We start from the raw sequence: 25,802 nt of genomic DNA, 5'->3' as shown, positions 1-25,802 counted from the left end.
TGTTTTAGTTAATGTATTACAAATTAGTGTGTTTTTTCTTAAGGCATTAATAAATAAATAAATAAATCCGTGTAAAACAATTATATATATTTGAGTGTAATATTTGCAATTCTTTTAAAGGGAGGTGAGGGTACCTAATCGAGAAATATATTTACAGGCGGACTGTGCACATAATTTGATTGGGCTTTAGCTGGACAGGCCCAACCCAATCAAACAAAAACAAAAGCTGTACATATAATATGGTTCCTGTTGAAAACAAATACTACGTATATAAAAAAGTTGAAGCCCAAGCTAAGCAAATAAAATGCCCTGAATATAAATAAATAAATAAAAGACCCAACCCATATGTATCGAACGACCGCTAACACAAAATGTTTTGTTTTTTTTTGTAATTCAATGTATTAAAAAGCAAAGTTACTGTACAAAAAAGGCAAAAGGGCCAAAAAAAGCCCATAGGCACAATCCCACAAAAAGCACCCAAACAAAGCCCATTCAAAAGTTGGCCTAGCCTGGTTGATATGCCAAAATATATCAAAAAATAGAAGTCTGAAAGAATACAAAAACCGAACTTGATTACGATCTTGGTTTAGCGAGGTTTGTGGTGACAAAAGCTCTGTTGACTTTGTAGACTTAAATTGCTTCGCAATCTCCAAGTTCATCGAAATTTCTGCAATTTCTTGGTTCCGAGTGCTTGTCAAGCAAAAAAACCTTATGCTATTTCCACATACATTCCAACTTAGTGGAGCCAAGATTTGCTCAAGACTATTCAATAAATGGACCAAAAATATCATTATTACGCAAACGTGTTTATTAAGTCAAGCAGCCAGAAGACCAGATTATATATCATGACCAAGGAAATTACTTACTTGCAAGAAACCTTATACTTGATCTTCATCTACACTCCTTAACTGCACAAATTTTTTTTTTAGTTCTCTCATTTTCTTACAACATGAAATGCAATTTAACTATGCATCATCCAATTCCCATTCAATTAAATTAGCAAAACTTTCCTCTATGAAAACATTTCAAATTAGTCCACATTCTATAATTTTCTATAAATGAACCTCAATTCATTGTCTTGTCTCACCAAAATTGCCTTCTGGGCATTTCCATTATCTTCATTTCTCTCCATCACCCACCATTAAAAATGGGAAATTTTTCGAAAACTGCATACTGTGCTCTTCTTCTTCTTCTCGTGCTACCTTTTCTCAGGGTGACTGCAGGCCGGTCTCTACGATACAGCTCTACTCAATTGGTTTCAGATGGTGTTGATGATGTTCGAGAAACACAACCACCTTCCTCCATACTACGTCGCAAAGGAATTGATTCTGCCGAAGAATGTGAGCAAATGTATGGTTTTTTGCCATGCTCAAACAGTATGATAGGCCATCTCTTCCTAATTGTGGTGTATGAGTTCCTGCTGTTTCATGGAGAGTCCTACGTCGCCTCTGGGGGCGAAAGGATATTCAAGATTCTTGGTCCCGGTGTCTTTGGTGCTAGTGCATTCCATGTCCTCGGCGCCCTCCCAGAGTCCTTGATACTTCTCGGTATGCTCTTCTTCTTCTTCTTTACTTAAATGGATATGTGGTACCAAATTTCATCAAGTTTCTCTGGTTTTTTTTAATTCTATTTCAGCTTTTAAGTTCATCTACGCGAAGTAAATTTGATATGTTTGATATTTAGTAGACGAAGAGTTCAATGAATGCTTATTATGAACACAATATTAAAAATGGCTTGATTAATTGCAGACAAGAAGTCAGGCTGTTATGTGATGTTCAGGGTGACTTTTAGTAGCGTGTACTTTTCTTCTAGGAGACTTGTAGACTTTCGGTGCTCCATATTTAAGTCATGGCTATATTAAACAAATCAAATTGACAGTAAATTTATAGGTTAATTCATGATGAGTTGCCAACTAATGGCATTAATATATAAGGTAGACCAAAATTCTAATGTAATAACATGAGAATAATCTCCCTTTTTTTAGTCAATGTTGTACAGTTTGATTTTATCAACATCCAGCTTTGTATATGTAGTCTCACGCAACTGACTAGGCATAACAGGTCATCTAATCTGATAATCTAGGCGATCAAATCTTGTGACCTCTCTCCAAAATGTGGTTATAATTTTATCTAATCACATCTCTATTATAGTCAACTAGACATTTCAACACAACTCTTTCTGTTCTAACACATTATCAAGAACATTCAAAAAAAAAAAAAAAAAAAAAAAAAAAAGAAGAAGAAGAAAGAAAACAATGTAGTATGAATATGACAGAACGCCCTTTTAAATTTTAAATATTGAAGGGCGCTTTCTCCTATGTTGTGTCAAATTCACATCGAAAAAAAAAAAGAAGAAAGAAAACAATGTAGTTCAGAGAATTGCATAATAGAAATCAACATTTGAATTAAATTTTATAAAATGGGGATAATCAATTGGTTATCTTGATATTGATGGTGGTATACTCTGAATGTCCTACACAATGCTTCAAAAATTGCCTTGGATTTAGATATTGCCTTTAACTGTATTTTGTGTTTTTATTTTTTAATATTATTGGTATGAAAATCTATTCTCAGCATCTGGACTATTGAACAATAAAGAGACTGCCCAAGAGTTTGTCTTAACCGGGGTCGGTTTGCTGGCCGGATCAACAATATTTCTTCTCACAGTACTTTGGGGGACCTGCCTTATTGTTGGCAGTCAAGACTTCCCTAATACTTCTGGGCCTTATACTTTAGTTGGTTCAAATCCCACACAAAACTCCTTTCAGAAATTGTTATCATCATTGACTGGTTAGCTCTTTTTCTCTAGATTTTCCTTTTTTTTTTTTTATTTTAATAACTATTTCTGTTAATTGACGATATGTTGACATAAATTTTATGTAAAGAAGTGCCAGAGTAATGTGGCATCCTTCAAATGCCTATAGATTTACCAATGGCTCTTAACTTGCTTTCTTCTTGTGCATTTTATAGGTTATGGTATAAGTACAGATTCGGAGACTACTTACATGGCAAGGATAATGGTTTTGTCAGTGATACCATTTATAATCATCCAGATCCCACTAGTCTTCGGTTTATCTTCTTCTGCTGAACGCGTCGTGATTATTACCTCTCTTGTTGTCTCTGTTGTGTTCTTGCTATTGTACTTCTTCTATCAGGTAATGACGCCTCAATACTTGCTGTCCAACAATTTTCCTATATTTCTGCAAAGTAGCATTTCATAGTAATACTTTTGTCTCTGTAAATCTTGCAGTTTTTCCAACCTTGGATCCAAAAGCGAAGATTAGAATATGTTAAGCACGAGCATTTCGTACTAGACATACTAAAACATTTGCAGAAACGAACAATACAAAAGCTCATCACTGATAATGGCTCGCCAAATGTATCTGCAATAAGAAGGTTACTAAGATTGTTTGCAACTCTTTTTTTTCAGTTATAAGCATTCCAAAGTTGTTGTCCCTCACTGTTAATTTATTACACTGCAGGCTATTTGAGGAAATTGATCAAGATGACGATGATCTTATATCGTTTGCTGAACTAAAAGAACTTCTCCTCGAAATCAGATTTAGAAAATCAGATTTGGACAAGGATAAAGCAATAGAAAAGGTGATGGAAGAGTTCGATCTTGATGGTGACAAGAAAATTACCGAGGATGAGTTTGTTACTGGATTCACAAAATGGCTTGACGAAACAAAGCATGCATTGGACAAAAGGTTTCTCTCGCGAAAATCATTGCAAGATGTATATCAGGTAAACTCATCTTGTGTCATAAAAAGTACAGACCATTAGTCCAATTGCAATTCAGTACCATGTTCAGAAAGAAGTTGAATTACAAGTATGAAGTTGCTGAAGATATATTAACTTTTATTTTAAAATTTTGACAGATTTTCCAACCTTGGATTCAAAAGAAAAGGAAAGAACACGAAATGAAGAAGACCCTAATAGCAGGAATTCTTGCTCATGTCCAAAGCTATGCACTTGGGAGCCTCTTCACAGAAGATGGAACACCGGATATACCTGCTATAAAAAGGTTAGGTGGCATTTGCTTTTCGCTAGCTAGTAGCTAATTGATTGAATTTTTTTTTTCTCGGTACACTGCAACCATTTAGATTAGTTTAAGTAATGCATTAGGCATATGACATACATGAATTGTTTACACATTTCTCTGAAGGCACTGTCGTAGAAAATGCACATTATATATGCTTCTCATAGTGATCAATCGTCTATTGAATTTCAGATTGTTTGTGACCTTTGATCGCGATGGAGATAACTCCATATCTCAACCTGAATTAAAGGAATTGATTGCGGATATCAAGTTTGGTAAGGTATCTTTGGATGCAGATGAAGCAGTTGCAAAAATAATGGAAGAACTTGATGTAAATCAAGATCAAATGATTAATGAGGAAGAATTTGTAAATGGCTTTTCAAAATGGCTTAGTTCATCTAACATTCATACTCCTAAATCAGCGGAGTCTGAAGATGATATCTATCAAGTAAGTTCATAATAATATGGCTTGCTCTATTCAATACTATAACTACTTTGATATATATATATATAATGTTTGTGAAATGACTATATGCAGAGAACATGGGAAGAAACCGACATGTTGATGGACGAGAGAAGTGTAGACAAGTCTCCATGGGCATGGATAAAGGCTATAATGCTTTTGGTGGTTGGAATTGTTATATTAGCAGTTCTCGCGGAACCTCTTATAGAAAGTGTTGAGAATTTCTCCAATGCAGCAAGTTTACCATCTTTCTTCATCTCATTCATCCTAGTCCCGTTGGCTACTAATGCTAGAGTTGCAACTTCAGCGATCAAAGCTTCAAGCCGTAAGAAGCCAAGAACTACCTCTTTAACATTTTCTGAGGTTTGTCCCTCTTTTTCTCTTTTCATTTGGCGCAGACAAGATAAAGCACAAGAACTACTTCGTAGCAAAACATGATTAATCTGTTGAGTATAGTATATGAACAAAAATTCTAGACATAAATTCACATACAGAACAACGTGGCGATTTAATTAATCTCATATCATTTCAAAAATGCTTCTGTCACGTCATTTTATAGGAAAATTCATTATAGCCAGTGTAGCTGTCTCTATATGTACTTACATAGCACTAACATGTCTGGACAAGTAAGTTCGGTTAAAATGCCAGTTATGTGAACCATATACTAAGCTATAAAACAGTATAATTGCTGCAATGGTCAGAAGTATTGACATATTATTTTTACTGATCAATGCAGATCTATGGTGGAGTGTTCATGAACAACATTCTTGGATTTTCTGTTCTTTTGTCCATAATTTATTTTCGCGGATTGTCATGGGATTTCTCAGCTGAGTTACTGGTTGTGCTAATAGTATCTGCTACAATGGGTCTTGCTTCAAGTTTTATCTCCAGCTTCCCTCTTTGCACGTCGGTCGGGGCATACCTGCTATACCCATTGTCTTTGCTCCTGGTTTACCTTTTATGATAGTTTTCTGGTGGCATTACAAATGATGTTTTACAAGTTGTGTTATGTTGTGTTCTTTGATTTGTTATATTTGATGGAAGGCATTCTTTTGGCAATTTATATAGTTGGTTGTTATGTATATGTTTTACACTTTTGCTCTGTAATCTGTATATAACAAACATCCCACTCTTCAAATTCTCGTCTACCACGAGTCTTCTTAATCTTTGATGAGATATTAGATAATGTTTGGTGATACAGTATTTAGAACACTCCACAAAGAAATATTTTCCATCAAGAATACGCTCCTACTTATATATGGTTCGCAGTTGCGATCGCGATGCAACGGACTCGAACGAATATCGATGTAAATGTACCAGTCAAAGCGGCCGGTAGAAAATGTTATGAATTGTATATGGCAAACCATACCTACCATAAACTACATTTATCATACTCTCAGATAGGCCAAAACTTGTACGGTCAAAAAATACTTTTTTATACCATCCAAAAATAGTTTTTATTGAAAAAAAAAAAAAAAAAAAAAAAAAAAAAAAAAAAATGAAAAGGCCAGAGGACTTCCAAATTTAGATAGGATTCTTCAAATCACTCCAGTTTGAACTCCCTATTAAACTTAAAGCCATATAAAACAGATATTAATCTTGTTTATAAGTTCTTTTTTCCTTTATAATAAGAATTATTAAACCTTGTTGGTTAGTAAGTGTAAGTAGTGTTTATTATCAAAATCAAAATAAAGAAAAAGAAAGAGACACTGTTCAATTCTCTTCATAAGCAGTTTTTGCCTTAAGTTCAAAACCACTATGGATGACAATTCGGGTGACAAACGTCCAATAAATATGGGTTGTTCAATCCAAAGTTTTGATAGGTGGATGGATTTTTGGCCAATCTCCACTGTGCTTTCCTTTTAATCCAGGTATTTGGTTGGTTTTCTTGGCTTCTCTGTTAGTTCTACTTTTTTTTGGCCAATTGCTTGTAAGTGTCGGGTTTTCGTTTGTGGCCATGTTTTTTGGGTTACGGTTGGTTGTTGTAAGGGATTCCCTATTGTCGGGTTTGATATTTGAGAAGGATTTTTTCAGTTCTTGTGGTGCGTTGTTTTCTTGGTCTTGCGTGCCGGAGTTTCTCTCATGTTTAGGGTTGTTGCGCGTTGGACGTGTTCTTGCAACAGGTTGGCTGCTCCTTTCTCTTGGTCTTGTAACGACCCAAATCCTCATGGATCCGGATCATTAAACGGGTCCTTACCCGACCCAAAATCATCCAAGGGTAAAATGGTCTTTTCACATTAAATTTAAATAACAAGGTCCAAAAGGGCAAACTAGTAATTTGTTACAATTCAATAAATTGAGACTCAAGGGTACAACGGTCATTAACTTGTATCACATAACAAATAAAATAAGGTTTGGGGTAATATAGTCCTTTCGAGGGTTAAAATATAATTATGGCATTTTATTGGGTCATAAAATAATTACGTGCAACTTCAAATGGATGCCAAGGTGTAATTTTGGGAAACTAAACACATACTACATAAGTGATGGAAACCAGTCGACGTATCCACACCATAAGTCCACTAGTTTGGATATGAACAGTGGGAAAACCCACTGCCAAGATACCAGTCGACGTATGGAAAGCCACGTTGACTGGTTTGGCACATGATACCGGGATGCCATACGTCGACTGGTTTGGACTGTAAGATACCGGTCGACGTATAGGAAGCTACACGTGGACTGGTTTGGGTTATCCTTACCCACTGTCTAAACACTGTGCCACTACACTCACGTACATAAACTAAAATACATTTCAACATTTAATTGCAATAATAACCACCCCGTTGATAAAGTAATTTACAACACGTTATATGATATACGGGGATTAACATGATACGAATTTAATTACATTACCCAAATGGCCATATACATGATAAATCCACATGTTTTACATATTGCAAAAATAATACATTTTGTGTCATGCACTTTACAAGAATAGTTTAAGTCCCACAAAATACATTCAAAAATGTCTTAAGTTCCCTTAGCTCTGTGGTGGATTATCATCCGCCAATTCCTTGCCATGACCTAAAAAATATTAATTATGTGGGGTGAGCAAATTGCTCATTAGGTAACACTTAAGACACATCTCTTGTGTCCCTATGAATCCAACCAAAGAATAGGACAATAGGAATGGGGATCATACATTGTCGGAATAACACAACATAACAACAAGTCTCATTATAAACAATAGAATGCTATGGGATGCAATGCATGCCAATGTCGCTCCCCATTTTCGAAACCATCACTTTCAAACCGTTAATGTAACCCCCTTTGGTAACTCCGCAGCGCCGAGAGAAGGATTGGCTACTGTCCCTGACCTTTGGTGACTTCGCAACGTCATTATAGGGCCCAGATAGCTCAACTATGCTAGGGCAATCTCCCTAGTTCCCTCTAGGTTACATTAACCTACCGGCCCGTTGGTGACTCCGCAGCGACCGGATTTTATCAAAACACTTTCATCAATACATTCTTTCTCAAAACTCCCCTTTTTCATTTCAAAGTCAATTTTTCCTATTTCTTGCCCAATGTAAATGCATAGATGCATTTATGTCATGCTAATACTCATCATTCCACAACCAACTCAATTTAAGTAAGCAATGCATAATTTCGCAAGAATTTCCCAAGAAATTTCAACATACTCTCATACAACAATACATCTAGCATAACAAACATATACAAATCATCACGTAGGCACATTTTTCACATAAAACATTTAATACAAGCTCTCACATATACATGTTTTAACTATTTTTAAACTACAACTAGCACAACTAAGCATGTCTTGCAACAATTTAGAAGATGTAATTCACATAGGAGCAAAAAAATTGTGGATTAAGAGCCCCTACCTCAAATTGGAGCAAAACCCTTAAAATGGTCAAGAAATTCGAAGGCCAAAAGAAGCACCAAATCTGAAATTGTTGGCATCAATGCGTAGAGCTCGTCGTGCTCTCCGTTTTGCCTCAAACGGCACTCAAAGTTTCCAAGGATTGAGAGAGTTATCAAAGATTAAAGTTAGCTTCCCAAAGAAAAAGAAAAACGCAAGTAAGAGAGGGAAGAAGGAGAACCAGCGGGAGAGGAAAGATAGAGACCAAAATGTGGTCTCAAGACCTTTAAGTTGGTGGTGGTGGGTCCCAAGTATTTTATTTTCTTATACCTTTTTCTTTTGCTTTTATTTGTACCACAAACACATTTAAATACACTACCACATAAATACTATATTACTCATATGAATTAGCATGCACAAAATGCAAACGGACCCAACTAAGAGAAAAGACAAGAATGCCCTTACGGCGACAAAATTTCAGAAAAATTAAAAATGGTAAAAATCGGAAACGTCACAGCTCTGATCAAAGTTGCCTCTCCTCCGGCCGCCATTGACTATGGGTCATGGCTAGTTGTTGCCGGAAAATCTGTGAAGCTGGATATCATTCGGTGCTTCGATTTTTTGCTGATTTCTGTTCTTGGTGGTGTTTTGTTATTTCCAACGACGCTTTCCATGATGATGGTTCGCCGACGATTGGTCAACTCCCTTGGTTTGGTGATTGTGACACCCTTTGTCCCCCTTGTTTCTCACGTCGTATCCTGTGGCGTCTGCTTTTGGATTCCGAGTCAAGAAAGGTCTGCACTTTGTGTCAAACGGGTTGTGAAGGGTATCTACATAATTTTTTTTTTTTTTTAAAATTACTTTAAGTGGCTTGTTTTAAGAATCGTGACAGTAATTCATATATTTACGGTTTTAAAACAGGAGGGAAAAGTAATTTGTTATACATACATAAATGGCTACTCATTCTTTCACCTGTTTTTTTGGTTGTAACAACTTGTGCTTTGTCGCATTGACTTTTTAGAGAAATGGAGAGAAGAGTTGATACAGAGAGCACGGGGTTGTTTGTAACAACTTGTGTTTTGTCGTATTGTATGACCTGCTCAGCTCAACATAATTTTTAGACCTGAGCCGAAAATTTTAAAAGTGATTTTTTGAATGTTTTGTATATTATTATTGGTAATAGTTAATAATTTTTATTTGAAATATTCTTTTAAGAAAAAAAAAAACTTAAAAACACACTACTAACAAAATAAAAAGTCCAAAGATACTCAAAGACGTGAGAGAGTAGAAAAAAAGAAAAGGAAAAAGAAGATATGAGATGAGATAGTGAGAGATTGAGAGAAGGAAAAGAATATATAAAAAAAAATAAAAAATAAAAAGAAGAGAAAAAAAGTAGGACTTCTAATAGAAAAGGTAGGAAATTGGAGAAAAACTAGGAGTATCAATTTATAAAACTAGCCATCCGTTGAATAGAAATGAATATGATATTGATTAAATTGTACCAATCTACCCAACATGTATCAATTTATATGACGAATTAAATTTTTAGGGGCCACCATTAATACATCCTATTGACTGAGACCTTAAAGGATCACCTAAGGTTCCAACTGCGTGATTTACATTGAGATTGCACGCACTGAAAATAATGAATTTTATTAGTCCAAAGCAAGATTGCATTATAAATGATTGGAGTTATGGTTTCGGATCAAGTTACAGTGGGAACGGATTCGAGAGTGGAAGTGTGAGAGCGACATAATTAAATTATAATCATTAAGAATTTGAGCAAGAGTTTGCGCATAGCGTGAGAGCGGAAAAGCGCTCAGAGCATGGGAACGACACCTATTGAGAAGTATTGTGTAACTTAGGTTTCGGATGTTATTAAATAGTTTGTTTGTGCACCTAATGACACTAAGATTCCGTTTATTTTGACGTAAATATTTTTAATTTTTTTTTTCACGTACAATATATTTTTTTTATTTTTGTTTTTTCGGTGTTTGGCAAATGTATATATCGAGATTGAAGTCGAGGAAGGAGTATGTAAAATAACTTACCAAAAATTGATGGATAATTTTTTTTTTTATGTTAGATTGTAATATATATATTTTTTTCGTAATTTTTTTATGTCTTTACGAAGCCATTAGTAAGTGAACATTTTCAACGTCTTCTTTACAAGTTCGGCATGATTGATATTCATGTTCCAACTTGAGGGGGAGTATTGCGCCCTAATTTTCTCTGAGTCCTATGAAAGAATTTCCACCAAGAAATTTTGTTTCCTTTTCTAATTATTGTACCATATTATATCTTTCTAGAATTATCTTACAGATTTTAGGAGTTTTCTTTCTTTTTCTATTTAGGGAACTCTGTATTTATTGACGTCTCTTGTATAAAATTGTAAATGAATGAATATTTTTTCTTCCCCAATTTTCTAATACAACCTAAGCCAAACGGCACTAACAACACAAACAACTGATACAAAAAGATACGTAGATACCCTTCACAACCCGTTTGACACAAAGCGCAGACCTTTCTTGACCCAGAATCCAAAAGCAGACGCCACAGGATACGACGAGAAACGGGGGGGACCAAGGGTGCTCCATATAATGTTTTCTGGTGGTGGTTTAAGTCGTAGTGCAATAATGTCTTCACACGTTTTAAAGTTTAGAGGATGGCTAACAGCCAACATTGGACCCAATCTTGATATAGGAATCAAACTGCTCAACATCTACGTGGGCCTACTTTTTAATTTTCCTAATTGGTGGAGGCCCAAACTTGGAACAAATCTCCATGCAAAGCAATTTTAAACTAAAAGCTTGTCTTCTACTTATTTTATTTTATTTTTTATTGACAACAGAAACCCTACGACATCTACAAGAAATATGACCACGAAATACAACCTAAGCTAAACGGCACTGACAACACAAAACAACTGATCACTTAAAGTAGAACTGACAACACAAAACAACTGATCACTTAAAGTAGAACGAAGGGAGTATGTTCTAACATCACACATCACCAACCAAAATTTGAATTGTCTTCCCACCATAATTCACTTCCATACGCGGGTTAGTGGTCGCAAACACACACAGTAACATTAAGACACAGATTAACTCTAGAAATATATGTATATATAGTATATACAGATACAGATATGCATATCCATCTCTGACACACACATCAAGAAGTTTAAGCTCCAAACATGGCTCAGAGACGATCCCTCACCTTGCTCTCAACTATTCTCCTCTTTCTCATCCTCTGCACCCTCTCTACCGGCCGTCCATCCTCAGATCTTATCTCCGACAGTGTCCAAGATGGTTTGCGGGGTCCGCAATTTCTCCAGCTCAATCGGTTCTTTGCGGACGAGTCTTGCGATCAGACGTACGGCTTCCTGCCCTGCACCACCACCGTACTCGGCAATCTCTTCCTCATAATCGTCTACGGTTACCTGATGTTCCTCGCTGCTACGTACCTATACAGTGGAAGCGAGCTCTTGTTGGAGCTTCTTGGACCTGGTCTTGTTGGAGGCCTCTTGCTTCCCACGCTCGGCGCTCTACCAGATGCTATGCTCATTCTCGGTACGTATGTCATCTGATTACCATCTCAGTTTGCTTAGTTTTGATTTGAATTTTGCTTCTCTTTGTTTACTTAGAAAGTTTACAAAAGGAAATGTTAGAGAAAATGATAAAGAAATTTGAAATATTTTCTTTCACTTTTCATGGGAATAGCATAGCTTGATGATTTTTACTCACCTTTGTTTTTTTTTTTTGTCCTTTTTCCTTTTACAGTATATTCTCCGTGTGTTTCAGTAGAGTTTGTAAATTACCATGTGTTTCAGCTATCTAAGTTAACACAATCACCTCATGATAATCTGTTTCTTTAGATTGGACTGATATTTATTTTAATAATTACACGAACGCCTAAGATAAAAATATATATGACGTTTTATGCGTTTGCTCATAAATAAATAAATAAAAATAAAAATAAGAATGGCTTTTCTTTTAAACTTGTAAAATATAATATATATATATATATATATATATATATATTCTTTTTTCTTTTTTCTTTTTGTCTGCAAATAATACCAAGAGAACCCAAATAAATAAGAAAAATGATGAGATTCCCAGTGTTTTGGTTGGAAAAATGAATTTTTGAAAGTTGAAACTATTAAATTTAAGATGCAAAAATATAAGAAGTAAAATAAGAAGATGAAAGAGAGAAAGATAGAGAACACAGTATATAAATGGGTCGGCACTAAAACTTACATCCATGGTTCAAGAGTCACTGAGTCTACATTTCTCTTGTTACTTGTAGTAATTGATTTCTTTACATTGTATTGATACACAATATATAGGAATAAAGTTGTAGAAAAAAGGAATAAATAAAGGAGTAAATCAATGAGGAAAGAAGGGAAAAGCAATAAATAATGGAGGAAAGAAGGGAAAAATGAAATAGAATATAATATATATATATATATATATATATTAATATTCTCCCGCAAACTCAAGATGGGTTTCTCGAAGCCAACTTGAGTTTGGAGAAGGAATTTTGAAAACGGTAGTGGAGCGAAAAGCATGACCGGAACAAAACCGGGAAATGGGTTGGAACAAAGTCGATAAAATGGGTCGGAACCAAGCCGATAAAATGGGCTTTTTTTTTTTGCCTTTTTTTTTTCAACAAATCACAAACTCAAAAACAAACCCCACCAAAAACAAACCTAGTAAAATAAGGCAAACACTACCCCCAAATTTTTCAAGTGGTGGAAACCAACCAAGGAAAGAAAAAATAGTCGTTGTGGTGAAAGAATGAGGTTGCCAGCATGAGAGATGTTGACGACTGTAAGTAAAGCAAAGGAAGCCTCTATAACCAAAGGCGAATTCGGAGATGACGTCGGATATTCGCCAAACTAAGCATAGTAACGAAAGCAGCGAAGCGCGTAAATACGTGGAAAGTGGTATTGAAGGACTTGGCTGGAGATAACACACCTCGCAACGGCTAGAACATAAATAGCCTCTCTTTGACCAGGAACTTAAACGATTGTGAGTCGATCACCGCTTCGGAGGGTTGACTACCGTCGGTAAAGGAGGAGCGCGCGGGAGGGTGTAGCGCGAGTAAGATCTACTCACAGGAGCGTATAGCGCGAGTCAGATCCATGGGCAGTGATGCGCGAGTCAGATCTACTTCGCAGGAGTGTCAGCGCGTGACGACGCAAGACGTCGCTTAGAAGTGCGTGGTTAATCGAAAAAGGAAAACAAAGAGAGATCTGAACCAGAAACGGATTAGATTTTACTGTCTTCTCCTTCACTGCTCTCTGCAATCAATGAAGGAAGGAAAAAAAATATGGCAGAGCTCACAGAGAAGGCAAGTAAACTTTGGTGCAAACGATCTAGGATCGTTGCTCTGATACCATGTTAAATTTAAGATACGAAAATATAAGATGTAAAATAGAAAGATAGAAAAGAGAAAGATAAAGAATACAGTATATACATGTTTCGACACTAAAGCCTACATTCATGGATCAAGAGTCATTAAGGCTACATTCCTCTTATTGCTTTTAGTAGTAGATTTGTTTATATTGTATTGTTACACAGTATAGGAATAAAGTTGCAAACAAAAGGAATAAATGAAGAAGTAAATCAAGGAGGAAAAAAGGAAAAAGAAATAAATCAAGGAGTAAATCAAGGAGTAAAGAAGAGAAAAATAAAACAGAATATAATACATATATATAATATATATTTCAATAGAAACACCAATTTGGTGCTTTTGGTTTTAGCCTATTATGTATAGTTTTGAATATTTTCGGTTAATTCTCAAAAAATTATGAATGATAATGTGTATTAATTGCATCTAATTCCTCTTTCTTTTAATAACAGTATCAGGTATCTCTGGAAGTACAGAAACTGCCGAGAGTCAGATATCTGTTGGCATGGGGTTGCTAGCTGGGTCAACAGTGATGCTGCTTACTGTAGTATGGGGAACATGTGTTGTTGTTGGCAAGTGTGACCTTGATCAAGATTCAATTGCAAGAGATGGAAAAGATACTAAGGGATTTAGCTTAACTGGTATATCATAGGCTTGTCTTATACATGTCATCTTTTGATTCTTTTCTTGTACGCTGAGTTTTAGCCAATTCGTTAATGAATAATACATAATCCAAAAGTTGCTCCATTTATATATGCAGAATCTGGTGTCTCTACTGATATCTGGACCAGCTATACTGCAAGGATTATGGCCATATCTGTAGTGCCCTTTTTAGTTGTCCAATTACCACAACTTCTCAATTCTACTTCAGGAAGACATTTTGCAGTCTTGATTGGACTTATTATCTCTTTCTCGCTACTGGTTTCTTATTGCGTTTATCAGGTGATCATTTTATATTCTATGCAGTAAATATGCATTTTATTGTGCATATAATTTTGTCCCAACTATTTTCAACTTTTCTGTAAACTGTAGAAATGTACAGGATAATTGTACCACTCGGATCACTGCCTAAAGAAATCTCGAAATCACGTTACCAGTATCACAATTAAATAAAAACGTGTGATGCCGAACTTTTCTATCATTTGGGCTATATCCTTGTTTAGTATTGGATAGAAAATAAAGTATCTCTTTATTCTTGGTTAGTGAGTGTTTTCACTGGGAAAAAGTTGAGGTCGTAGATAGTTCCTGTAGCAGTTAGTTCCCCCTGGCACTGGTATATCAAGATTGACTGTGTTTTACAAAATTTATATCAAGATTTTCTTGTTTGTTTGTGCACTTACTTCTATTTTATTTGCAATTATAGAATACTTGTAATATGTCTGAAAAGTATAATAAAAAAATTCCATTTATAATGAATGGGCGTAAAAACTAACCGACGGCTAGGAGACATCAACTACATTGGCAGGGATGGAGCCAATGAAGGCCAAGGGGGGCACGTGCCTGCCTGAGCTGGCCGCAATCTATAATATATGTAATAATTTTTTTAATTTTTTCTATATATATGAAAAAAATTATATAGTGCCCCTAAATTTTGTTGTTTCTAAATCATCTCTTTATTTTCTTTTTACTTTTCAAATTCCTTAAAATAAAAAGTCAAAATTTCCTTCCTCAATTGAAACACATAACTTTTTTATTTTAAAGTTCTCTCATTTTTCTTTTTCTACTTCTTATTCTTAAAATTCTTCTTTTTAGCGTGCAAATTAGAATAATTTTCTTCTTCTTCTTCTTCTTATTTTGAAATTTATATTTGTTATGTTATATATATATATATAGTCCCTGTGCACTTGCATATTTATTTTTCTCTGATGTGTAAATTCTAATCGGCACTAATAAATGCTGATGTGTAGGAAGTCCTATTTATCGTGTTGATGCCTGACAGTGAGTTTTGTTCTTAGCCATATAGTTCGGCTGGTTATCAGAGTTGAATATTGATGTCTGTGCTTTAGTTTGAATTCCCTTTTAAAATTTTATGCAGGTTTTTCAACCCTGGATCCAGAGCAGACGACTTGATTTTGCAAAGCATAAGCATGTAAAAGCCGGAATTTTGAAACATTTGGGTTCCTTTGAAAAGTTCCACAATGATGATGGCACGGTTAATCAGGATATTGTAGAAAAGTTAGTTTTATTAATACATTTATGAATCCCTCCTGCTGCAGCCTTTATTGCAATAGTAAGGCTGTCAAGGTGGCGCTCTCACGTTGAGCTTCCCCTTGCAGCCATTAGCCTGAGATACTTCTCTCAATCCAGTTGCTGCAGTGGGAAGCTCCAGTGAGAATGCTCCCTTGATAGCTTTTTCCTTACTGAAAACTTGGGTGATTTCTTGTTTTATTTCAGGCTATTTAAGATGATTGACGGGGATAATGATGGATTTATTTCATATGCTGAATTGAGAGCACTAATTGTAGGAATTCAGTTTGATAATGTAAACTTGGATCAGGAAGATGCCGTGGATAAAGTGATGAAAGATTTTGACATTTTAACTCGTGATTCTAAAGTTGATAAGCGAGAGTTCAAAGAGGGAATCGAAAGATGGTTTGAGGAGGCCAAGTGTTCTGGGGATTCTTCTCATGAGGGTGGTCCTGGCGCAAAAAATTACCTGGATGATTATCACAAGGTATGTTTTGTCACGATGAATCCCGTAACAGTTCTTGAATGAGGTATTCAACTCCAGGGATGAACTGAAAAAGAAATATATATATATATATATATATATATATATATATATATATATTTTATGGAAGGATCAGAAGGGTTGAAATAGAAATCTTTATTGGTTCTACCTCCTATTTTTTATGAAGAGAATATATTTTTTTTTTTGTGGAAGGATCAGAAAAAGGGTCCTGATTTCCTGCCGGAATGATTTGGAAGATCCAGAAAATAAAAATACTGGTATTTGCATGCTTAATATTTTTAGTGTCATCCGTATCTGTCTTAATCCTGCCCTTTATTGGAGTAGTTTTTCCTTTGCCAAATTGTTCGAGGCCTAACTTTTTTTAATCCAATCGTGAACGTTATGCCAGTCAAACCTGTTGTGCACTTAGTACCACTGGGATAGTAATATTATGGAAATGCATTTGCAGCAAACAAAGAGAGAACATTATCTTTTGGGGGGTCAAAGTGATGAAGCCACTGAGGGTGCTGGAAATCCTAGGTGGACAATATTTAAAGCAGTATTGTTATTGTTGCTGGGAATTGTAATTGCTGCTGCATTTGCTAATCCTTTGGTAGATGCGGTTGGTAATTTCTCCGACGCCACCAGCATTCCTTCTTTTTTTATCTCATTCATTGTGCTGCCTATGGCAACCTCCAGTGACGCAGTGACTGAAATCATCTTTGCCAGCCAGAAAAAGGAGAGATCTGCCTCATTAGCATTTTCGGAGGTTTGTTTTCCCTCTGTTTTTCTTTCTTGTGTCTAATCTGCATGTATATTTAGTGATTATGAGATATTAAACTCTTGTGCAAAGTGCTATATATTGAAACAGTATCTAATCTCTAGGAATTTTCTGCTGCAGTTATACGGTGCTGTAACCATGACCAACACGCTTTCCCTATCAGTGTTTTTGGGGCTTGTTTATGTTAGGGGATTGAGCTGGGACTTCTCGTCTGAAGTGCTGGTTATTTTGATTGTTTGCCTTGTGATGGGTGCCTTTGCCAGCTTCCACACCACCTTCCCTCTTTGGTCCTCTGCAATGGCTTTCGTGCTTTACCCATTCTCCCTGGCACTCGTATACGTTCTTGACACCTATTTGGGCTGGACATAGATTCAATGGTGTTGGCGGTGCTCTCCTCCGGTAACTGTTGTTAATTTACCAGAAAATGTGGGGTTGACTATGCTTTACAGAATTTTGATGTAGGATAATAAAAGGTTTAAGAAATATATATATAAATCTATGTAATAATTCAGGTGAGACATGTGGTCTACTCCATAAGTGTGAAAAAAAGAAAAAATATATATATAACATATTTTTCGCGTATGTAGTGGATATATATAACATTATATGTGTATCCTGTGCAGGTGTTGTAAAAAAAAAAAAGTGTAAATAGTGAAGGGGTGTGATAATGAATAGTTCAAAATAATTTGTCTGGATGAAAGAAAGTCTGCAACACGAGTAAATAAACAATGATCTGTCTGGTATTGTAAGTAGTGAAACGGTAAATATATATATATATATATATATATATAGCAAAAAATGGTTTGTTTTGTACAACCATTTAAATAAGTGGTTAAAAGTTAAAATATCAATTTAGAATTTTTATATGTTTTCACGCTAGAGCAACCGGCACCGTTGCTGTAACGACCCTAGCTGATGCCAAAATTTTAAAAAAAATTCGGCATAACCTCCCCTAAAAATGGGCCTTCAACAACCTGTCCCAATACACAAAACACATAATATCATCCAGCATCCCATTCATCCGTTCATTATACCTCAACATAGTTCCTCTCATGGTGGAACATCCACACACCAATTAATCTAAATTATCATAATTACAGTCCCAAAATACATGGTAAAGATTTAAAGTCTCTGTCTTACAACGTTACATGATACAATTGCATGGAAACATATACCATAATTGCATTAGTTTCATTTATATCAAACAAAAGATAAGTTCGTTCTTAAGTTACAAGGCCATGAATACTAACTTAGTTACATTTCCACAACTACGAATATACATAGAACGGTCAAAATACAAAATAGCAAACAACCTTCTAACAACTTTCAAGCTTGAGGTGGATTGTCGTCCACCAGTTCATTTCCAAGACCTGAAAAAAATAATATAAATAGTAGGGTGAGCATAAAGCTCAGCAGGTGACACTTAAGACACACATCTTGTGTCCTTGTGAATCCAAACAAAGCATAGGCCAATGGGAAATGGGGATCATACAATGTCGGGAAATAATACAGCATAACGATTCAATCTCAAGTATATCCAATGCAATGGTATGAGATGCAATGCATGCTAGTGTCGCTCCTCATTTTTATAATCCAAAATATCGTTTCCAAACTGTTAATATAGCCCGCCCTTTGGTAGCCCCGCCGCGACACGAGAGGAGGATTGGCTAGTGTCTCTGACCCTTGGTAACCCCGCGGCGTCATTATGGGGCCCAGCTAGCTCAACCACGCTAGGGCGACTCCTTAGTCCCCTCTAGGCTATATTAACCTCCGGCCCGTTGGTAACCCCGCAGCGACCGGGTTTCACATAAAACTATTTCATCAAAAACACTTCCCTGAAATTCCCCATATTTATTTCAAGAACAATTTCTCCCATTTCATGCAAACCCAATGGTATGTGCATGTATATATGTTCCATACATTCAATGCCAGGGCATTTAAAATTCTACACCATAAAATTAAACATTCAACATGTTCAACATCTCCTAAGTAATTATTAACACATTAAGATACAACAAAATACATTTAAGTATGCTTTACACATAAAACAATTCACATTCATACACATGAATTTCTCTAGACAACATTCATTTAAAATAATCGTTGATACAATTAACTTCTAATTAAGCATGCTTGGCACAACAAAGGAGTATAACTCACAATGGGACAAGAAAGTAGTGGATTAAGGTGTCCCTACCTCAAAAGTGAGCCAAAACCCTTAAAATGGGTCTCTAAATTCAAAGTCCCAAGGAAGACCAAATCTGAAATTGCTTACACTAGCGCGTAGAGCTCGTTGTGGGCTTCGTTTTGCCTCAAACGGCTCTCAAATCTACCAAGGATTAAGGAAGAAATCAAGAGTGGAAGTTGTAAAAGAAAAAGAAAAAAAGAAATACAGAGGGGAAGAAAGAGAACGGGGAGAGAAAAGAGGAACAGAAACAATGGGTCTCTAATCCCATTTGGCACATGATAACATAAAATGAAGTGGGTCCCACAGCTAAATAAAAAATTTCTTTTAACCTAAATATATATATATAGATAAAGTCAAAAACTTTATATTCTCCCCAACTTTAAAAAGATTTCGTCCTCGAAATCAAGACATACCTGGAGAAGAAAACAACTCTGGATACTTGGAGCAAACCTCCTGTTCGAGCTCTCAAGTAGCCTCTTCGACTCCATGGCGTCTCCAAAGGACTTTCACCATTGGTATCGTCTTGTTCCTCAACACCTTCTGTTGTGTGTCAAGAATCTTAACTGGTCCTTCCTCGTAGGAAACATCCTCATCAATGTCTACATCAACCCAACTCAAAATGTGAGATGGATCTGGCTCGTACTTCCATAACATCGATACATAGAAAACAATGTGGACCCTATCCAACTGTGGTGGCAAAGCAAGTCTGTAGGCAACCTCTCCTACACGGTCCAAAATCTCAAACGGTCCGATGAATCATGGCAACAACTTGCCACTTTTCCCGAATCCCATCAATCCTTTCCGTGGAGAAACCCGTAAAAAAACATGATCTCCCACCTCAAAGGATAACGACCGTCTCAGCTTATCCGCATAACTCTTCTGTCGGCTCTGAGCTGTAAGTAACCTCTGTCTTACCAACTTAATCTTCTCAGTAGTCTCGAGTACAATGTCAGGTCCTAAGGCGGCTATCTCGCCTACCTCAGTCTAACAAACAGGAGACCTACAAGGTCTACCATACAACGCCTCAAATGGAGCCATCTGAATGCTCGCCTGATAACTGTTGTTGTAGGCAAATTCAATAAGTGGAAGGTGATCCTCCCAACTACCACCCAAGTCAAGCACACATGCTCGAAGCATATCCTCCAAAATCTGGATAGTACGCTCCGACTGACCTTCAGTCTGTGGATGGAATGTCGTACTCAGATGCAACGCTGAGTCAAACGCTGCTTGAAGTCCTTCCCAGAACTTCGAAGTGAACTTGGCATCCCTATCTGAAACAATGGTTACTGGAACTCCATGCAACCATACAATCTCCTTCACATAAAGAACACCAAGCTTCTCTGCATCATCTGTTGCCTTAACAGGCAAAAAGTGAGCCGTTTTGGTCAATCTGTCAATGATGACCCATACAAACTCATTGCCCCTTCGTGACCTTGGAAGACCTGTCACAAAATCCATAGCAATATGCTCCCATTTCCATTGCGCTACAGGTAATGGTTGCAACAAACCGGCTGGTCTCTGATGGTCGGCCTTCACCTGCTGACAAGTAAGGCATCTAGCCACAAACTGTGCAATATCTTTCTTTATCCCAATCCACCAATACTAACGTCCCAAATTGTGATACATCTTGGTACCACCTGGATGAACTGCAAAGCGGGAAGTGTGAAACTCCCGTAGGACGTTCTCACGACAAACCGTAGGAACCACCAACAAACCCCTGAACCGTAGACCCCCATCTGCATATAAGGCCCAATCTTTCACTGTCTCACCACTGGAGATCAAAGCGTGAAAGACATCTAAATTCGGGTCCTGTCTCTGTGACTCAATCACTCGTACAACAAGAGTAGGCTGAGCCACAAGACTAAACAAGAATGCTGGCTCACTGTCAATATCATCATCAAAACAATACAATCCCATCTCTGCCAAATCCTTAAGCATCTTCCACTTCCGAATAGCCAGACAGGCCAAAGTTCCATGAGATTTTCGGCTTAAGGCATCTGCTACCACATTTGCCTTGCCCGGATGATACTGCAAATCAAAATTATAATCTTCCAAGAATTCAACCCATCTTCTCTGTCTATTGTTCAAGTCCTTTTGGGAGAAAATGTACTTGAGACTTTTATGATATGAGTACACCTCGAATCTTTCACCATATAAGTAGTGTCTCCAACACTTCAAAGCAAACACAACTGCCGCCAACTCCAAATCACGAGTAGGGTAGTTATACTCGTGAGTCTTCAACTGCCGAGACCCATAAGCCACTACTCTATCATCCTGCATCAACACACACCCTAAACCATCACGTGAAGCATCACAATAGATCACATAACCCAAGCCACACTCAGGTATCACCAACACTGGAGCAGTAGTCAATCTTGTCTTCAATTCCTGGAAAGATGACTCCCATGCTTCATTCCATGCAAACTTAATCCCTTTCCGGGTTAAACGGGTCATAGATGCTGCTAAATGGGAGAAATCTTTCACAAATCTCCGGTAGTAACCCGCTAGACCAAGAAAACAACGGATCTCAAACACATTCTTGGGTTGCTCCCAATTCAAAACAGCTTCAATCTTTGATGGATCAACTGACACTCCGCCTTCTGAAACAACATGTCCCAAAAACTTCACCTCTTGTAGCCAAAACTCACATTTCTCATATTTGGCATACAACCGGTGCTCCAGCAAAATCTGTAAAACAATACTTAAATAGATCTCGTGCTCCACCCGAGATCGTGAATACACAAGAATGTCATCCACGAAAACTACCACAAACTGGTCCAAGTAATCGTGAAAGACGCGGTTCATTAAGTCCATGAATGCCGCTGGAGCATTAGTCAAGCCAAAAGGCATAACAAGGAACTCATAGTGTCTATACCGTGTACGGAATGCTGTCTTCGGGATATCCTCATCCCTAACCCGCAACTGATAATAGCCAGACCTCAAGTCAATCTTAAAGAAACAACTGGCTCCCCTCAACTGATCAAATAAATCATCTATCCTTGGCAAAGGATACTTGTTCTTGATGGTGGCACGATTCAACTTCCGATAATCGATGCAAAACCTCAAAAAACCATCTTTCTTCTTAGCAAATAAGACTGGTGCGCCCCATGGTGACACACTCGGTCAAATGAAACCTTTCATCCTCAAACCATCAAGCTGTCTTTTTAATTTCTCTAATTCAACTGGTGCCATACGATACGGTGCCATAGAAATCGGCGCAGTACCGAGCATCAAGTCAATAGTAAACTTCACTTCTCGGTGTGGAGGCAACTCTGTCAAATCCTCCGAAAACACATCCAGAAAATCACGAACAACTACAGGATAATATTCTTCCACAACATCATCCTCTTCGGCTATAAGGCTAACCAAAAAGTAATCACCACGACTCTGTTTACGAATTCCATAAAACGATGAAATGTGGGAATCACTCCAATCTCCCACAAAAAAGAAACAGTCTCCCTCGGAAGTACAAACTGTAACCCTTCCTCTGTAACAGTCAATCGTGGCATGAAAGGAAACTAACCAATCTATCCCGAGAATGACATCAAAGCTAGTCATCTCCAGGAGGATAAAGTCAAACACAAAAGTCCGCCCGGCTATTACAATGGAACAGTCCCTCACGACTCGGCTCAAAGACACTGAAACTCCAACTGGCGTATCAACACACAACGCCCGATCCATAAAACTGACCTCTAACCCCGATACAAGTGCAAATGATGATGAAATGAAAGAATGAGATGCACCAGAGTCAAACAAAACACGGGCCCAAGAACCAAACATTGGAAATATAACTCGGAAAACTGAAGATCCAGGAGATGCATCAGTCGGTGCAAGGGCAAAAACACGCCCCTGCGGTGCCTGTGCCTGTGAACTACTAATCTGAACACCAGACTGTTGTGCCGACACAGTAGGAGTATCCCTCCTAGCTGGTCGTGAACCCTGAGAAGACAAGGCAGGCTGTGGTGGTGGCGGCGGTGGTCTGAAACCTGATTGAACCGTAGCCGACTGTAACAGCCTCTGCCGTGACCCTCTGCCACTAGTGGTGCCTGCTCCCTGACTCAGACAGTCCCGAATCAAATGGCCTTGCTGGCCACACCCATAACAAGCCTTCGGAGCTGAAGAAACTGAAGATGATCTCATAAGACAATTGGACTTGTAATGCCCAGGCTGTTGACACTGAAAGCAAACAACTGCATTCCTATCAGACCCAGCTGGCAACGGAGTGGTAGGAGCAGATCTTGCAGACTGCTGTCCTTGAAACTGAGATGGATCGCCCCTGTTTCTTTTCCAAAAGGATCCTTCTGAAGATGGCCCTGCACCCCTCTTTTACTTCAACTGCTCTCTTCTTGCATCCTTCTCTTTATTATTAGCCTCCAACATCAAAGCCCTTTCCACTGCTTCAGAATATACCTTGATGAACTGTGTCGTGATCAACGGCCTCATCCGATCATTAAGACCAGAAACAAACTTCCGAGTCTTGTTAACTTCATCTCTCACCATTTCTAGAACAAAGCGAGAAAGTAAAGTGAACTTGTTTTCATATTCTGCCACTGACATGCTCCCTTGGATAAGGTTATAAAACTGGTCTTGTAACTCCCATCTTTTGGAAAGTGGAAAGTACTTTTCATAAAACAATTCCTTAAACTTGTCCCAACTCATCTCTTCTACCTTGTACCGGCTCGTAACCGACTTCCACCATAATTTGGCATCCTTAGCAAACTTATAAGTAGCTAGGATGATCTTCAAATGATCCTCTGTCACATCCATAGAAGTCAATTGAGTTTCAACTTGCTCCATGTAGTCATCTGCTATCATTTGATCCGCACCGCCCTCAAACATAACCGGCATCAGCTGAGAAAACCCCTTAATAATCTTGAGACGCTTCTGAGCTGGCGTCTCCTCAACTTGAACTGTGGGTTGTGGTGCCGACTGCGACTGAGCAGCAATCGTTGCCCTCACGACATTTTGCAACAAAGGATTCAACTCCAGTGCCACAGAACCTTCACCCACTTCGACGGGTGCTTCACCATTATCCCTCCTTGTGGGGACAACTCTCGGGGGAATCAAGTCCCTAAGAAGTGTGTCCTCATCATTTAGCTCCTCCGGATTGGAGCTGGAGCTCTCGCTAACATCACCCCTAGTCGGTCTAGGGCCAACTTCCCTGATTTCCTCACGCCGTGACATCGTTCTATAAAACAAAGGAAACAATTCAATAACAATAACACTAAGGTCCAACCGTGAATAACCCAACGCAAAAAGATTCTGTACAAACATTTAGCATGTAATACTATGCAATGAACACATTAATATAGGCATATAAGCACATAAGCACGTAAGCAAGTAAGTAGTTAAGCATGCTTTTTCACATAGCAAAACACTTTTCCAAACAAGGAAATAACAATACAAATGACTTCCCAGACAACCCTAGGTAAGCCTCTACCCGTCGTCCTAATGGTATTCGAACCATCGCTCTGATACTAAATTTGTAACGACCCTAACTGATGCCAAAATTTTAAAAAAAATTCAGCATAACCTCCCCTAAAAATGGGCCTTCAACAACCTGTTCCAATACACAAAACACATAATATCATCCAGCATCCCATTCATCCGTTCATTATACCTCAACATAGTTCCTTTCATAGTGGAACATCCACACACCAATTAATCTAAATTATCATAATTACAGTCCCAAAATACATGGTTAAGATTTAAAGTCTCTGTCTTACAACGTTACATGATACAATTGCATGGAAACATATACCATAATTCCATTAGTTTCATTTACATCAAACAAAAGATAAGTTCGTTCTTAAGTTATAAGGCCATGAATACTAACTTAGTTACATTTCCACAACTACGAATATACATAGAACGATCAAAATACAAAATAGCAAACAACCTTCTAACAACTTTCAAGCTTGAAGTGGATTGTCGTCCACCAGTTCATTTCCAAGACCTGAAAAAAATAATATAAATAGTAGGGTGAGCATAAAGCTCAGCAGGTGATCGGTTGATCAACTATACATCAACCTTCGCAATAGCACGAATCATTGTAAAATAGGGCTATTGGTCGGGTAAGTCGAACCAGTGGGACTGCGCTAGTCTAATACAACCTAAATGTCTAGAATCATTCTTAGAATGATGAAGGGTTTATAGAGGTTTTATTGGATGTCACTTAAGCTAGGAAATTAAAAGTGCATAAAATTCAAGGGAGTGAAGTACAAGTAAAGAAGGCTAGGGAAATGAATCCACCTCCATCCCTATACACATGCTAGGTTAAGATTAATTTAAGGGAAAAACAACATATATGATAGTCATGATACATAACAATACTAGGTTGCTATAATATCCTCAAGAAGTTCATTTAAATAGAAAGGCAAGAATAAACCATCAAAGGTTCACATGGTCAACTACCTAAAC

General features: G+C 37.4%; 2 protein-coding genes across 2 annotated transcripts; both read left to right on the top strand.

The window, feature by feature from the left end:
• Positions 1 to 685: 685 nt before the first annotated feature.
• On the top strand, positions 686 to 5,642 carry LOC132307657 (sodium/calcium exchanger NCL2-like). The gene is made up of 9 exons (XM_059805480.1): positions 686 to 1,547; positions 2,574 to 2,789; positions 2,970 to 3,154; positions 3,250 to 3,395; positions 3,482 to 3,746; positions 3,881 to 4,026; positions 4,234 to 4,489; positions 4,580 to 4,867; positions 5,241 to 5,642. Exons 1-9 carry the CDS (start codon positions 1,148 to 1,150, stop codon positions 5,466 to 5,468), a joined length of 2,130 nt encoding a protein of 709 aa, XP_059661463.1. The 5' UTR covers positions 686 to 1,147; the 3' UTR covers positions 5,469 to 5,642.
• Positions 5,643 to 11,357: 5,715 nt separating this feature from the next.
• LOC132307655 (sodium/calcium exchanger NCL-like) lies at positions 11,358 to 17,776 on the top strand. Its single transcript, XM_059805478.1, has 7 exons — positions 11,358 to 11,899; positions 14,195 to 14,383; positions 14,503 to 14,684; positions 15,778 to 15,917; positions 16,137 to 16,416; positions 16,883 to 17,182; positions 17,315 to 17,776. The coding sequence occupies exons 1-7, from the start codon at positions 11,524 to 11,526 to the stop codon at positions 17,561 to 17,563; spliced, it is 1,716 nt and encodes a 571-aa protein (XP_059661461.1). The 5' UTR covers positions 11,358 to 11,523; the 3' UTR covers positions 17,564 to 17,776.
• Positions 17,777 to 25,802: the final 8,026 nt, after the last annotated feature.

Source organism: Cornus florida, unplaced genomic scaffold (genome assembly GCF_030987335.1).
Source record: "Cornus florida cultivar Cherokee Brave unplaced genomic scaffold, ASM3098733v1 CherokeeBrave_3.0.0_Hap2_Chr05, whole genome shotgun sequence".
NCBI classification, from domain to species: domain Eukaryota; kingdom Viridiplantae; phylum Streptophyta; class Magnoliopsida; order Cornales; family Cornaceae; genus Cornus; species Cornus florida.
The sequence above is the reverse complement of the archived record's forward strand: the minus strand, read 5'-3'. Positions and strand labels throughout refer to the sequence as shown.

Excerpts from the sequence above, each read along its gene's own strand:
- LOC132307657 (XM_059805480.1), top strand. The coding sequence starts at position 1,148 with ATGGGAAATTTTTCGAAAACTGCATACTGTGCTCTTCTTCTTCTTCTC. Across the intron at positions 3,396-3,481 it reads AATGTATCTGCAATAAGAAG|GCTATTTGAGGAAATTGATC; the intron begins GTTACTAAGATT and ends ATTACACTGCAG. Across the intron at positions 4,490-4,579 it reads CTGAAGATGATATCTATCAA|AGAACATGGGAAGAAACCGA; the intron begins GTAAGTTCATAA and ends GACTATATGCAG.
- LOC132307655 (XM_059805478.1), top strand. The coding sequence starts at position 11,524 with ATGGCTCAGAGACGATCCCTCACCTTGCTCTCAACTATTCTCCTCTTT. Across the intron at positions 11,900-14,194 it reads AGATGCTATGCTCATTCTCG|TATCAGGTATCTCTGGAAGT; the intron begins GTACGTATGTCA and ends TTTTAATAACAG. Across the intron at positions 14,384-14,502 it reads TAAGGGATTTAGCTTAACTG|AATCTGGTGTCTCTACTGAT; the intron begins GTATATCATAGG and ends TTATATATGCAG.